Raw genomic sequence first — 15,874 nt, forward strand, 5'->3', positions numbered from 1 at the left:
TAAATTAAAACCATTTTATATATTTTTTCCATACAGAAAAAGTTATACAGGTATGGATTGTCATTGAATGAATGATTATCTCTGTATGCCACTGTACACAAAAGAAAAATAAACTAGGCTATAAGAAAGAAACAATCAACCAAGAAAGATACATAAAAATATAACTCTGAAGATGAATAGACATTATCCTTATCGTCACGGCTCATTCAATAGCTATAGACAGGTTGGTTGTTTAGCAACACAACTGATGCGTGCGCAACTATGAGGCAAAACAGACGGGGTTGGCTTTGATTGTTGACAACGTGTAAACCATATTTCTTCATTGTTTATTGAAATCATAAATGCATTTGCACAATGAACACTTGTCTCTCAAATATATCTTTACAGTTGTTGGTTAACTAGCTAGCAACATTTTGCCATATTAGCATTGACATGAAATCAGTCAAAACCCCTCAAAACAAGACATGGTATCAAGAACATGATGAAACTAGCTACAACAAGTCACTTACCATTCCCTACATGGCAGTTTCTTGTCATTGTTGGTAGCTATCTGGCCATTCAGAATCACAACTCCTCACAGACTTCTGCCCCATTGAAGCGTGCGTATCGTTTTCGTGACGTTGTCAGCTAACCCATCTATGAAGACTCAAGATCTACACACATGCAAAAATGAAAGCCCCCTGCACATAGGATCCCAAGCACAGATCACTCTTGACCATGTTCCTCTGAGACAAAAAGCTATTGGTAGGGGAATGTATTTGTATATTGCTTTCCTGAACAAACCAGGTCACCCTAGCACTGTTTTAGGGATCTTGTTAGTGTGAGAGAGAAACTTAAACCAGTGTCCTATAGGATTACTGTTGACAGGAACCTTTTAACTGTTACTGCTGAATGGAGAACCATTTCTTTGGCAATTGTCAGGTTTGCGCGGCAAAACAAAATAGAAGGTGCTGGCCACATCTCCATGTTGGACCCTAATGCACTTCCACTCGATTTTACGTGTCTACCTAAAGTGCTTGTATCGTACATTTCCCTTCATGGGTTGGTTTCCTTTTTGCCCCGTTGCTTTGGGTAGCTAGGGATGAATGTGGGAAGATTCTACAGTAAGAACATACTTACTTGTTCTACAGTAGAACATTCTACAGTAAGACTGAAGTGTAAAAGAGAACACTTTTGTTAGGCGGAAAAGGCCCCACCACAACCCTCTCAAAATAGTTTCAACTGAGCAGGGGTGTTGTTGGGGATGGTATTAATAGTACAAAAGGGCTCTGGTTGATTGAACTGTATATGAAGATATGAATTTGAACTGGGATTGAAACCAGGAAGAGTCATCTCAGCCAAATTATTTTATCGCTTCAATGTATTAGCAAAAATGATGAGGGCTAAGTCTAGCCATTTTTTCCCCTGCAATTTTCCAGCAACTGTTTAGGATGTGACTTATGAGCCGAGTGAGAATGGAATGCAACATTAATGTTTAATGTTCTTCCACCCTTCTCGATGTACCTCTACTGGCTCAATAATTCAGGTGTTGTTAGTTTCACAGGCTAATTGCGTAGCTGAGCGACCTCAGGTGAGGGGAACACACGTCATTGCTGCAGAGAGCAGTGAACTAGATTGCCCTGACCCAATGACGACCTTCGCTCAGCTTTCAAATATCAGGCGAGACTAATATCACGCTGACCAGAATCGGATAAGAGAAGAAAACCGTAAGCTGAAAGATCATAGCTAGTGATGCAAAAGTAGGAATGATGACTTAATATACCCAACAGTTTGAGAATATATATATTTATATGTTATAGAATGAATGCAATTGTAACGGAAAGATCAGTGTTATACTCGTCCCTATCATAGAAAAAATACAAGCAAAACAATTCATTAATTCATGTTGACCCAACCATACCCAGGCAAATATACCCTTAAGATAATTCCCTTATGCTACCCATTACATTGCTGTCCCTACTAAACAAGCCCTGCTTTGTATAGAAACTACTGTACATTAAAAGACCAAAGTTAGCTCTTTGATATTCTGTGCAAGCTGTCAGAGTATAGATATGATTTTTCTTCCAGCACCAACCACCCAAAAGGTTACCCTGTTGGATTGTCGTGGGCAGGCAGGTTAAGCCAGGCATGGAGTGGAGCCCATCGGTGGGGCGATTAGTCAAATCTGAACCAATCGGGTGATGACTCAGTCCAAGCTCCGCCCTTCCCTGCTCCACCGCTGTGCTCATCAGGGGAAGATGCATCACCACAGAGATCTTAGCATCTCCAAGCAGCACACCCCTCTTATAATAGTCTACAAAAGTGAGACAACCCAATCAATGAGAAGAAAGGTGGAGGTTTGGGTGGGAGAGTTTATCTTTGGGGTTAAGGAGGGGGCACACAGTTTGAGGATGGGGAACGGGGAAGAAGGCAGCTGGTGGGAGGGGTTCTGTGGGGGTCATGGGTGGGCTAGGGAGTGGCAGGGTGGACCGGTGTTGCAATGTTTCATTCACTCCTCATCGGAGCTGCTGTTTTCCAGAGAGTAGACCATGAAGATAAGGTCTGTCCGAGCCGGCACCAGAGGGTTGCCGGGCTTCACCACCACAAAGCCCATGTAGTGGAAAGTCTTTATGATGGATACTGTTCAGAGAGAAAGAGAGACCATACAGAGAAGTGTTAGTGAACCTAGCAGGACCAGGACAGGATTAACCAGTGTTGTGGCTGTTCTGTCTTGGGTACCAGATTAGAAGCACTATCAAAGCTTAACTTCGCTAGAACATCACTGCCACTTCTAATCAAGATACACTACATGACCAAAAGTATGTGGACACCTGCTCATCGAACATCACATTCCAAATTCATGGGCATTAATATGGAGTTGGTCTCCCCTTTGCTGCTATAACAGCCTCCACTCTTCTGGGAAGGCTTTCCACTAGATGTTGGAACATTGCTGCGAGGACTTGCTTCCATTCAGCCACAAGAGTATTAGTGAGGTCTGGCACTGATGTTGGGTGATTAGGTCTGGCTCGCAGTCGGCATTCCAATCCACCTCAAAGGTGTTTGATGGAGTTGAGGTCAGGGCTCTGTGTAGGCCAGTCTAGTTCTTCCAAACCCATCGCGACAAACCATTTCTGTATAGACCTCGCTTTGTGCACGGGGGCATTGTCATGCTGAAACAAAAGGGCCTTTCCGAAACTGTTGCCACAAAGTTGGAAGCACAGAATCATCTAGAATGTCATTGTATGCTGTAGCGTTAAGATTTCCCTTCACTGGAACTAAGGGGCCTAGCCCGAACCATGAAAAACAGCACCAGACCATTATTCCTCCTCCACCAAACTTTACATTTGGGACTATGCATTAGAGCAGGTAGCGTTCTCCTGGCATCCGCCAAACCTAGATTCGTCCGTTGGACTGCCAGATGGTGAAGCGTGATTCATCACTCCAGAGAACGCGTTTCCAATGCTCCAGAGTCCAATGGCGGCGAGCTTTACACCACTCCAGCCGACGCTAGGCATTGCGCATGGTGATCTTAGGCTTGTATGTGGCTGCTCGGCCATGGAAAACCATTTTATGAAGCACCCGACAAACAGTTATTGTGCTGACCTAGCTTCCAGAGGCAGTTTGGAACTCAGTAGTGTTGCAACCGAGGACAGAGGATTTTTACACGCTACGCGGTTCAGTACTCAGTGGTTCCGTTCTGTGAGCTTGTGTGGCCTACCACTTCGCAGCTGAGCCGTTGTTGATCCTAGACATTTCCACTTCACAATAACAGCACTTACAGTTGACCGGGGCAGCTCTAGCAGGGCAGAAATGAGACGAACTGATTTGTTGGAAAGGTGGCATCCTATGACGGTGCCACTTTGAAAGTCACTGAGCTCTTCAGTAAGGCCATTCTACAGCCAATGTTTGTCTATGGAGATTGCATGGCTGTGTGCTCAATTTTATACACCTGTCAGCAACGGGTGTGGCTGAAATAGCCGAATCCACTAATTTGAAGGGGTGTCCACATACTTTTCTATAGTGTACTTATAAGCTATGGTTTTGGTTTCATGGACGTTATTTATATACAAAATGATAGCTCAATCAAATGTCACTATCCATTCAATGTTTTTTTCTCCATGGAAATGTTCTACAGTTGGAGAGGAAATGCAACCCTTGATTTCCAATGTGTATTATAGTGTGAACATCTAACTGGGACAGCCCAAGTACATTATATGGACTTGAATTTGCATGCTAATGCTAACCATCAATTCTGGGCCCATTAAAGCTAGAATCGGCAGTTGCTTCATCCATTTTTGTGACTTATACATTAATGATATATACCCATTGATTCTTGAAGAATATAACTTATAAATGCCCCATGAGCTTAGTTCAAATGTCGTACCCCATCAGAACCCAAAATATAAGCTTGTTTTACTCTAATCTTGTATACAATGTAAATGTAAACAAACAGTGTATAGCCTGAAAACATGTTTAAAACTATACTTTTGAAATCATGGATGGTCAGTCCTTGCATCCAAGAGGAGGAGTGCAGCTAGAACTCTTATTTGAAACAAAAAAGCGCCACCCCACCTCTGTTTTGGTAAAAAGCTCTGTCTGAATCTCCAATTCAGCTTTTTTACCAAAACAGAGGTGGGGGTGATGCTTTTTTGTTTCAAATAAGAGTTCTAGCTGCACTCCTCCTCTTTTGAATCCAGCTACATAAACTATGGATTACTGTAAATTCAAGAGCACAATTAGAAAGTTATACAATTTGAGAACTGTCCCTTTAATGTCAATTTAAATTGGATGTATGGCATTAACTCCTCTTCCTTACCTACTGACAGCCATGCCTTGATGAATATCTGACCGTTTTGGGCAAAACAAAGAGCAAGCACTAAATCAGGGTTCTTCAATTCCGGTCCTGGAGGGCCGAAACACTTCTGTTTTTTATTTCTACCTGGTAGTTAATTGCACTCACCTGGTGTCCCAGGTCTGAATTAGCCCCTGATTAGAAGGAGAGGATGAAAAACAGAGGTGTTTCGGCCCTCCAGGACCGGAATTGAAGAACCCTGCACTAAATAGTGGAGCACTTACATCTATCCTCTCTGGCTCTATCAAACCACAAAAACACGTAGTTGACATTCAGCTTCTCCTCAGCAAACTCCAGCAGGCTGGTGAGCCTGGGGAGAAAGACAAGGGGGAGAGAAAGAGATGATGCACTGTTAGTTTTTACATAAGAGAATAGCCTTACATAATAATGCAGTTGCAGCTCGTTAGCACTGCAGTGTTGGAGGAGCCGCTGAGACGGTGTTGGCACTGTGCGAAGATGATATTGACCTGACACTGACGACATATTACATGACGACGTAGCATAATGGCTCTCCCATTACGGCTCATTTCTATTCATAAGAGGAATGGACTAGACACAGTGTTTCCCAACCCCGGTCCTCGAGTACCCCCAACGGTACATATTTTTGTAGTGGCCCCGTTGACAAGTAGAAGCACACCTGATTTTTATTTGGATTCCATGTAATTGACATACACAAAATAGTCCAAATTGGTGAAGTGAAATGAAAAAAATAACTTGTTTCGAATAATTAAAAAATTATAATAATGGAAAAGTGGTGCGTGCATATGTATTCACCCCCGTTGCTATGAAGCCCCTAAATAAGATCTGGTGCAACCAATTAACTTCAGAAGTCATATAATTAGTTAAATAAAGTCCACCTGTGTGCAATCTAAGTGTCACATGATCTCAGTATATATACACCTGTTCTGAAAGGCCCCAGAGTCTGCAACACCACTAAGCAGGGGCACCATCAAGCAAGCGGCACCATGAAGACCAAGGAGCTCTCCAAACAGGTCAGGGACAAAGTTTTGGAGAAGTACAGATCAGGGTTGGGTTATTAAAAGAATATCTGAAACTTTGAACATCCCATGGAGCACCATTAAATCCATTATTAAAAAATGGAAAGAATATGGCACTACAACAAACCAGCCAAGAGAGGGCCGCCCACCAAAACTCACGGACCAGGCAAGGAGGGCATTAATCAGAGGCAACAAAGAGACCAAAGATAACCCTGAAGGAGCTGCAAAGCTCCACAGCGGAGATTAGAGTATCTGTCCGTAGGACCACTTTAAGCCGTACACTCTACAGAGCTGGGCTTTACGGAAGAGTGGCCAGAAAAAAGCCATTGCTTAAAGAAAAAAATAAGCAAACACGTTTGGTGTTCGCCAAAAGGCATGTGGGAGACTCCCCAAACATATGGAAGAAGGTAGTGGCTAGATGTGCCAAGCTTATAAAACATACCCCAAGAGACTTGCAGCTGTAATTGCTCTACAAAGTATTGACTTTGGGGGGGGGAGGGGGGTGAAGTAGTTATGCACGCTCAAGTTTTCTGTTTTTTTGTCTTGTTTCACAATAAAAAATATTTTGCATCTTCAAAGTGGTAGGCATGTTGTATAAATCAAATGATACAAACCCCCCCAAAAAATCTATTTTAATTCCAGGTTGTAAGGCAACAAAATAGGAAAAATGTCAAGGGGGGTGAATACTTTCGCAAGCCACTGTACATGCACTGCCGGATTACCGAACAAGCACGCAGGGCATGTGCCCCTCATGACAAAATGTGTAGAATAGCGTTATAAACTGCATATTTTTCTCTCCACACCATGGCCAAATGCAGTAAGTCAGATTTCCTCTGCCGAATGACTTCAGCCGCCTTAGGAAGTAGAGACGCTGTTGCACCCTCTTGACAAGAGTGGTGGTGTTGTTGGTCCATGTCAAGTCCTCAGTGATGTGGATGCTGAAGAACTTAAAACTACTGAGGTAATATGTACATGTAGGTAGAGTTATTAAAGTGACTATGCATAGATAATAAACAGAGAGTAGCAGCAGCGTAAAGGGGGGAGGGGGGGGGGGGGCAATGTAAATAGCCATTTGATTAGTTGTTCAGGAGTCTTATGGCTTGGGGGTAGAAGCTGTTTAGAAGCCTCTTGGACCTAGACTTGGTGCTCCGGTACCGCTTGCCGTGCGGTAGCAGAGAACAGTCTATGACTAGGGTGGCTGGAGTCTTTGACAATTTTTAGCGCCTTCCTCTGACACCGCTTGGTATACATTTACATTTACGTCATTTAGCAGACGCTCTTATCCAGAGCGACTTACAAATTGGTGCATTCACCTTATAGAGGTCCTGGATGGCAGGAAGCTTGGCCCCAGTGATGTACTGGGCCGTACGCACTACCATCTGTAGTGCCTTGAGGTCGGAGGCCGAGCAGTTGCCATACCAGGCAGTGATGCAACCAGTCAGGATGCTCTCGATGGTGCAGCTGTAGAACCTTTTGAGGATCTGAGGACCCATGCCAAATCTTTTCAGTATCCTTAGGGGGAATAGGTTTTGTTGTGCCCTCTTTACGACTGTCTTGGTGTGCTTGGACCATGTTCGTTTGTTGGTGATGTGGACACCAAGGAACTTGAAGCTCTCAACCTGCTCTACTACAACCCCGTCAATGAGAATGGGGTGTGCTCGGTCCTTAATGATGGTGTTGGAGTCGTGCCTGGCAATGCAGTCATGAGTGAACAGGGAGTACAGGAGGGGACTGAGCACGCACCCCTGAGGGGCCCCCGTGTTGAGGATCAGCATATTGGATGTGTTGTTACCTACCCTTACCACCTGGGGGCGGCCCGTCAGGAAGTCCAGTTGCAGAGGGAGGTGTTTAGTCCCAGGGTCCTTAGCTTAGTGATGAGCTTTGAGGGCACTATGGTCTTGAACGCTGAGCTGTAGTCAATGAATAGCATTCTCACATAGGTGTTCCTTTTGTCCAGGTGTGAAAGGGCAGTATGGAGCGCAAAAGAGATTGCATCATCTGTGGATCTGTTGGGGCGGTATGCAAATTGGAGTGGGTCTAGGGTTTCTGGGATAATGGTGTTGATGTGAGCCATGACCAGCCTTTCAAAGCACTTCATGGCTACAGACGTGAGTGCTATGGGTTGGTAGTAATGTAGGCAGGTTACCTTAGTGTTCTTGGGCACAGGGACTATTTTACATTTTATATTTTAGTCATTTAGCAGACACTCTTATCCAGAGTGACTTACAGTTAGTGAGTGCATACATTTTATTTTTTCGTACTATGGTGGTCTGCTTGAAACATGTTGGTATTACAGACTCAGACAGCGAGCGGTTGAAAATGTCAGTTAAGACACTTGCCAGTTGGTCCGTGCATGCTCGGAGTACACATCCTGGTAATCCGTTTGGCCCTGCGGCCTTGTGAATGTTGACCCGTTTAAAGGTCTTATTCGGCTACGGAGAGCGTGATCACACAATCGTCCGGAACAGCTGATGCTCTCATGCATGTTTCAGTGTTACATGCCTCGAAGCGAGCATAAATGTAATTTAGCTCGTCTGGTAGGCTCGTGTCACTGGGCAGCTCGCAGCTGTGCTTCCCTTTGTAGTCTGTAATAGTTTGCAAGCCCTGCCACATCTGACGAGCGTCGGAGCCGGTGTAGTACGATTCAATCTTAGTCCTGTATTGACTCTTTGCCTGTTTGATGGTTCGTCGTGTGCATGGCGGGATTTCTTATAAGCTTCCGGGTTAGAGTCCAGCTCTACCCTTTAGCTCAGTGCGGATGTTGCCTGTAATCCATGGCTTCTGGTTGGGGTATGTACGTACAGTCACTGTGGGGACGACGTCATCGATGCACTTATTGATGAAGCCATTGACTGATGTGGTGCACTTCTCAATGCCATCGGAAGAATCCCGGATCATATTCCAGTCTGTGCTAGCAAAACAGTCCTGTAGCTTAGCATCTGCTTCATCTGACCACTTTTATTGACCGAGTCACTGGTGCTTCCTGCTTTAGTTTTTGCTTGTAAGCAGAAATCAGGAGGTTATAATTATGGTCAGATTTGCCAAATGGAGGGCGAGGGAGAGCTTTGTACGCATCTCTGTGTGTGGAGTAAAGGTGGTCTAAAGTATTTTTTCCTCTGGTTGCACATTTAACATGCTGGTAGAAATGAGGTAGAATGGATTTAAGTTTCCCTGCATTAAAGTCACTGGCCACTAGGAGTGCTGCCTCTGGATGAACGTTTTCCTGTTTGCTTATGGCCTTCTGCAGCTCATTGAGTGCAGTCTTAGTGCCAGCATCGGTTTGTGGTGGTAAATAAACAGCTACGATGAATATAGATGAAAACTCTCTTGGTAGATAGTGTGGTCTACAGCTTATCATGAGAAACTCTACCTCAGGCGAGCAAAACCTCGAGACTTCCTTAGATATCGTGCACCAGCTGTTGTTTACCAATATACATAGACCGCCACCCCTTATCTTACCAAAGGATGCTGTTCTATCCTACCGATACAGTGAATAACCCGCCAGCTGTATGTTATTCATGTCGTCGTTCAACCACGATTCGGTGAAACATAAGATATTACAGTTTTGAATGTCCCGTTGGTAGGATATACGTGCTTGTAGTTCGTCCACTTTATTATCAAGCGATTGTACGTTGGCTAATAGTACCGATGGCAAAGGCAGATTATCCACTCGTCGCCGGCTCCTTACCAGGCACCCCGATCTCCTTCCAGGATATCGCCGTCTCTTTCTACTGCGAATGACGGGGATGAGGGCCCTGTCGGGTGTCTGGAGCAAATCCCTCTCGTCCGACTCATTAAAGAAAAAGTATTCATCCAGTTCAAGGTGAGTAATCGCTGTTCTGATGTCCAGAAGCTCTCTTCGATCATAAGAGACGGTAGCAGCAACATTATGTACACAATAAGTTACAAAAGGCAGCCATTGTCAGTCCGAGTGAAGCATTTGCGAGTGCGACACACTAGGCAGGCAGGGACATTAAGCGCTCAGCATTTAAACATTGAGTTGTATTAAATCATTATAGTTTATAAATTGCACATATAAGCTGTGACTTACTTAGAATTAAATACAAATTTTAAAAAATTATAACGAAAAGCCCATTGTCCTTATACTATCAATGTTGTCAGAGTATAACTTGCATGTGAAATTAGTAACCTAACAGGTCATCCAACATTTCTGTAATGGGTGTCTGCAGGCATGCTGGTAGGTCTTAACAAGGGGATATGTGTCTCAGAGCTGCATGTAACACCCTGCCTGTCTGTCTGTCTGTCTGCCTGTCTGTCTGTCTGTCTGTTTGTGTGCCTATGCTTACCCCTCTTTGCTGCCCTCCGCCAGTGCCCCAGCGGCGATCTCCAGAAAGAGGCTGTCCGAGGAGAGGGCTGTTTCCCAGCAGGCCGCGCGGCGCTCACTCAGTTGGTAGTGGAAGTGCAGAATGGCGGGTGTCCCATTGACAGGAGCTGCCCGCGTCACCGTCAGCCTCTCGTCCTTTAGTGGAGAGGGAAGGAGGACAGATGAAAAGGTACATTTCCTGAAGATAATTGATGTGCTTGCGTCAGACGAAACTGTTCACACAGCGCTTTGACACCTAGCTCATTTCAGACAATGACAGTGGCCTTGGAGTTTTTCAAAAGAGTAGGAATGGGGAATGACTATTATGTGATGCCCATTAAGTTCTCTAGACCTTGAAAGAATGCAGACATTTTTTTATTGACTGTATTAACTCCCATGAGTTTCCCATGGAATATTTGAGGTAAAATCAATGATGTACAGTATATAAACCCTGGATTGCTGATGCTATGTATTGGCCAATGAGAGGCTTAAAAGCCACCGGTCGGCCATATTAGTACTCCTCAGAAGGAGCAGTCCTCCATAGGAATGAATGGAATTCTACAGTATTTCAATTAAAAGTTTTGAGAACAAAATGAAATGTATTTAAAGAGCGACTGCCACTAAAAAACAACTAATCCCTTTGACATGAGTCAGAAAAATTGATTCTATTGTCAAAATGTACTACAAAGTGTAAAAGGATAATTTTGGTCATAAAGTCAGTCTCGTCTAAAACTGAGTTTGGAACCTGAGTGCGTCACGACGAGTAAATGAAGGTTGGGTTTGTATTACAATTATGTCAATAAAACATTATGTCTATCGAGGGTGAAAAGAGACAATAATGAGACAAATGCGCTACTGTCGCCTACCATTGAAGATCTGACTGGCATGTCGCGATACCAACACCTGACTAACGTCTGCGTGACACCTGCGTCTTAGAAAATAGCATTGAGCTGTATTGTTCATCTGCAGGCTATTATAATACCATAAGCCTCTCAACTGCAGGAGGGTCTACTCATACAATTTTGATTAGATTGTCTTTACTTTAGGTTAAAAATAATTGTGTCTTCCTCTTACACGGTAAGCCTACTGCTGGCAACTGTAGACTATATTGTAGACCATTGCATTGGATATAGGCATAAACACCATGGCAATTATGCAATCCAATAGTAATTATGTAACATGCATCAATCCACTGTAGACCTATCTAACAATGTATCATCATCATCATCATCTAGCCTATATGTAGTTGGGATCATTCTCCCACGTCAAATCAATGTCTTCATTATTATGTTGCTGAAATTCCAACTTGAATCGATTGATCAACTGGTTATAGCCTACTATTAGGCCTGATAGATATTGTTATCATAAGCCCTATTAGGAACGGACTATTACTAGAACGTTGGTTATGTAATTATTACACCAGCATCACTCCAGTAGTGCAGTTTCTCTGGACCACTGCAAGGTCAGAGTCCAGACAGGCTAGGCCTATTTCAGGAAACTTTCTGAATGGACATAGAGAGAATTAGCACACACACCCACCTAAAAGGACCCATCAATCAAAGCCACCTGCAGCGCATCTCACTCAGACACATAAGCAAATCAAATTTCTCCCTTCCCCGAAAACCTTGCCTTAGCTTTAAATCCTTTCTGTAGGATACCAAAAACGAGTCTACATTATAGGATAATGCTAAATCAATGTAGCCTATCCTATAAATTGAGGAAGAAAGTTCAAATCAAATTGCGTCGAATACAACAGGTGTAGACCGTACCATGAAATGCTTACTTACAAGCCAACATGCAGTTTTAAGGGGAAGATAGAGACAGCTGTGATATACAATGCCTTCAGGAAATATTCACACCCCTTGACCTTTTCCAAATTTTCTTGTATTACAAATTGTGATTATAATGGATTTAAATGTATTTTTTTTTACGATCTACACAAAATACGCTAATATCAAAGTGAAATATTGTTTTATTATTTTTTATTAGATATAGTCAATACATGTTAGAATCACCTTTGGCAGCGATTACAGCTGTGAGTATTTTGGGGTAAGTCTCTAAGAGCTTTGCATACCTGCATTGTACAATATTTGTCCATTATTCGTTTTTAAACTCTTCAAGCTCTGTCAAGTCGGTTGTTGATCATTGCTCGACATCCATTTTCAAGTCGATTTAAGTCAAAACTGTAACTAGGCCACTCAGGAACATTCAATGTTGTCTTGGTAAGCAACTCCTGTGTATATTTGGCCTTGAGTTTTAGGTTATTGTCCTTCTGAAAGGTGAATTTGTCTCCCAGTGTCTGTTGGAAAGCAGACTGAACCAGGTTTTCCTCTAGGATTTTGCCTGTGCTCAGCTCTATTCTGTTTCTTTTTATACAAACAAAAATAACTCCCTAGTCCTTGCCGATGACGAGCATTGCCATAACATGATGCAGCCACCACCATGCTTGAAAATATGAAGTGGTACTCAGTGATGTGTTGTTGGATTTGCCCCAAACATAATGCTTTGTATTCAGGATGAAAAAGTGTATATATTAGCCAAAAACCTCCCTGGTCTTTGTGCTTGAAATTCATTACTCGACTGAGGGACCTTTACAGATAATTGTATGTGTGGAGTACAGAGATGTGGTAATCATTCAAAAATCATGTTAACCACTATTATTGAACACATAGTCCATGCAACTTATGTGACTTAAGCACATTTTTACTCCTGAATGTATTTAGGCTTGCCATAACAAAGAGGTTGAATACTTATTGACTAAAGACATTTTAGCTTTACATTTTTTATTAATTTCAAAACATTTCTAAAAACAAAATTCTGCTTTGCATCGTGTGGTATTGTGTGTAAATCAGTGGGACAAAATCTAAATTGAATAAAAAATGTATTCAGGCTGTAACACAACAAAATGTGGAAAAAGTCAAGGGTGTGAATACTTTCTGAAAGCACTGTAGGCCTAGGCTATGAAGATGAAATTGACAACCATTAAAAAATAGAAACACATAAACGCAACCTGTCCATAGCCTATCAGCCGTTGATCAATTTTAGTGAAGCGATGGGTAGTTATGTTGACACTAAGCCTACATTAAAAATGTTGTGCTTTATCTAAATCTGTGACACCACTTACTGATATGAGTAACCTAAACTCCGGCGGCTATTTCACTGTTCCCTTCTTGTAACTCACGCATCGCCGCTGGCAACTCGCCTATCTCTTCCCCCTCTCTCTAGCTCGTAAACAAGAAGCCTAGGCAATATAGTTTGAAACGTATCAGCTCTGGTGTGATGTGATCACATTGGCTAAATTGATACATTGTCGCAATGATGCATTGCAACAAAAAAAAACTGACAGAGAAATTAATTAATTCCTTCACACAACGAACCCACAGACCTGTCAGCGGTAGTGTGCAGACTGTCAGTGGCAGGCTATATAGCCTACCCTGTATTTTCTGTCGTCTTAAAAAGATTCTGCTAATGTCTCCAGTCATATAAAATGTAGTAGACTAGAAATGGCATGACATGTGTTTATATAGGCCTAAGGCCACATTTTTGTCAGGCAAAGAAAGGAGAAGAAATGTCTCTCTATTTGCAGTTTCTAACATAGTCATTGGAATTCTTCCATGCAGCTATCACACAGTAGCGTAGGCTACATCCAACTACAATAAAGCAATGTTTTGCAAAGTTTTATATAGGCCTATATGAGGTTAATTCAAACGAATTATAAAAACAGGATCATTTAATAGTTTCATTAATTAAGTGCCTGTGTTTGTAGCCATGCGTTCAATGTTAGGCTAGGCTATATGTTGTTCGACATCAATTGTTTTGTACTGTTGAAACAAACAGAGTTTTACAATATCACGGAAAGAAAAAATCTATACTGAACAAAAATATAAATGCAACATGTAAAGTGTTGGTCCCATGTTTCATGAGCTGAAATAAAAGATCCCAGAAATGTTCCATATGCACAAAAAGCTTATTTCTCTCATATTGTGTGCATAAATTTGTTTCCATCCCTGAGAGTGATCATTTCTCCTTTGCCAAGATAATCCATCCACCTGACAGGTGTGGCATATCAAGAAGCTGTTTAAACAGCATGATCATTACACAGGTGCACACTGTGCTGGGGAAAATAAAAGGCCACTCTAAAATGTGCAGTTTTGTCACAAAGCCACAGATGTCTCAAGTTTTGAGGGAGCGTGCATTTGGCATGCTTACTACAGGAATGTCCACCAGAGCTGTTGCCAGGGAATTTAATGTTAATTTCACTACCATAAGCCGCCTCTGTCGTTTTTTTGGCTGTACGTCCAACCGGCGTCACAACCGTAGACCACGTGTAACCACGTTAGCCCAGGACCTCCACATCCTGCTTCCTCGCCTACTAGATAATCTGAGACCAGCCACCCTGACAGCTGATGAAACTGAGAAGTATTTCTGTCTGTAATAAAGCCTTTTTGTGGGGAAAAACCTATTCTGATTGGCTGGGCCTGGCTCTCCAGTGGGTGGGCCTATGCCCTCCCAGGCCCACCCATGGCTACACCCCTGCCCAGTCATGTGAAATCCATAGATTAGGGCCTAATGAATTTATTTCAATTGACTGATTTCCTTATATGAACTGTAACTCAGTAAAATCATTGACATTGTTCCATGTTGCGTTTATATTTTTGTTCAGTATAGTTTAAGCAGGGCTCTCTACCCCTGTTCCTGGAGAGCGTCCTGTAGGTTTTGCCTCCAACCCTAATCTAGCACACCTGATTCTAATAATTAGCTGGTTGATCAACTGAATCAGGTTACATGTAACTTGGGTTGAAACTAAAACCTACAGGAACAGGGTTGGAGAGCCCCGGTTTAATGAAACAATAGTTGTTATGTTTGTAGTCGGCATGCGGATCCCCCCTCATTTATTTCTGCAGGCTATAGGTTGCTTGCATATTACTGTAAAAGTTTTGCTCCTTCTGTTTTAATGACAAAAAACTATTGAATTAGTTATTATAAAATGTTCATCTCAATTAGACCGATCTGGTTGAATAAAGGTGAAATTACTGGTTAAATAAAAAATAATTAACCTTGTTAAATAAATTTGCCCTTACACAGCTTGGAGGTGTGTTGGGTCATTGTCCTGTTGAAAAACAAATGATAGTCCCACTAAGCCCAAACCAGATGGGATGGCGTATCGCTGTAGAATGCTGTGGTAGCCATGCTGGTTAAGTGTTCCTTGAATTCTAAATAAATCACAGATAGTGTCACAAGCAAAGCACCCCCACACCATAACACCACCTCCTACATGCTTTACGGTGGGAAATACACATGCAGAGATCATCCGTTCACCCACACCGCGTCTCACAAAGACACGGCGGTTGGAACCAAAAATCTCCAATTTGGACTCCAGACCAAAGGACAAGTTTCCACCAGTCTGATGCCCATTACTCGTGTTTTTTGGCCCAAGCAAGTCTCTTCTTCTTATTGGTGTCCTTTAGTAGTGGTTTCTTTGCAGCAATTCGACCATGAAGGCCTGATTCACACAGTCTCCTATGAACAGTTGATGTTGAGATCTGTCTGTTACTTGAACTCTGTGAAGCATTTATTTGGGCTGCAATTTCTGAGGCTCGTAACTCTAATGAACTTATCCTCTGCAGCTGAGGTAACTCTGGTTCTTCCATTCCTGTGGCGGTTCTCATGAGAGCCAGTTTCATCACAGCGCTTGATGGTTTTTGCGACTGCACTTGAAGA

General features: G+C 42.7%; 1 protein-coding gene across 1 annotated transcript in view; it reads right to left on the reverse strand.

Annotated features, from left to right (window-relative positions):
* Nucleotides 1-15,874, reverse strand: part of oaz2a (ornithine decarboxylase antizyme 2a) — a 38,337-nt gene continuing 22,463 nt past the window's right edge. Inside the window, 3 exon segments of the mRNA XM_041837670.2 lie at nucleotides 1-2,619; nucleotides 5,056-5,141; nucleotides 10,137-10,309. Coding sequence (XP_041693604.1) covers nucleotides 2,489-2,619; nucleotides 5,056-5,141; nucleotides 10,137-10,309 — 390 coding nt within the window. The 3' untranslated portion in view covers nucleotides 1-2,488.

The sequence above is a fragment of the Coregonus clupeaformis genome, unplaced genomic scaffold (assembly GCF_020615455.1).
Source record: "Coregonus clupeaformis isolate EN_2021a unplaced genomic scaffold, ASM2061545v1 scaf0067, whole genome shotgun sequence".
NCBI lineage: Eukaryota > Metazoa > Chordata > Actinopteri > Salmoniformes > Salmonidae > Coregonus > Coregonus clupeaformis.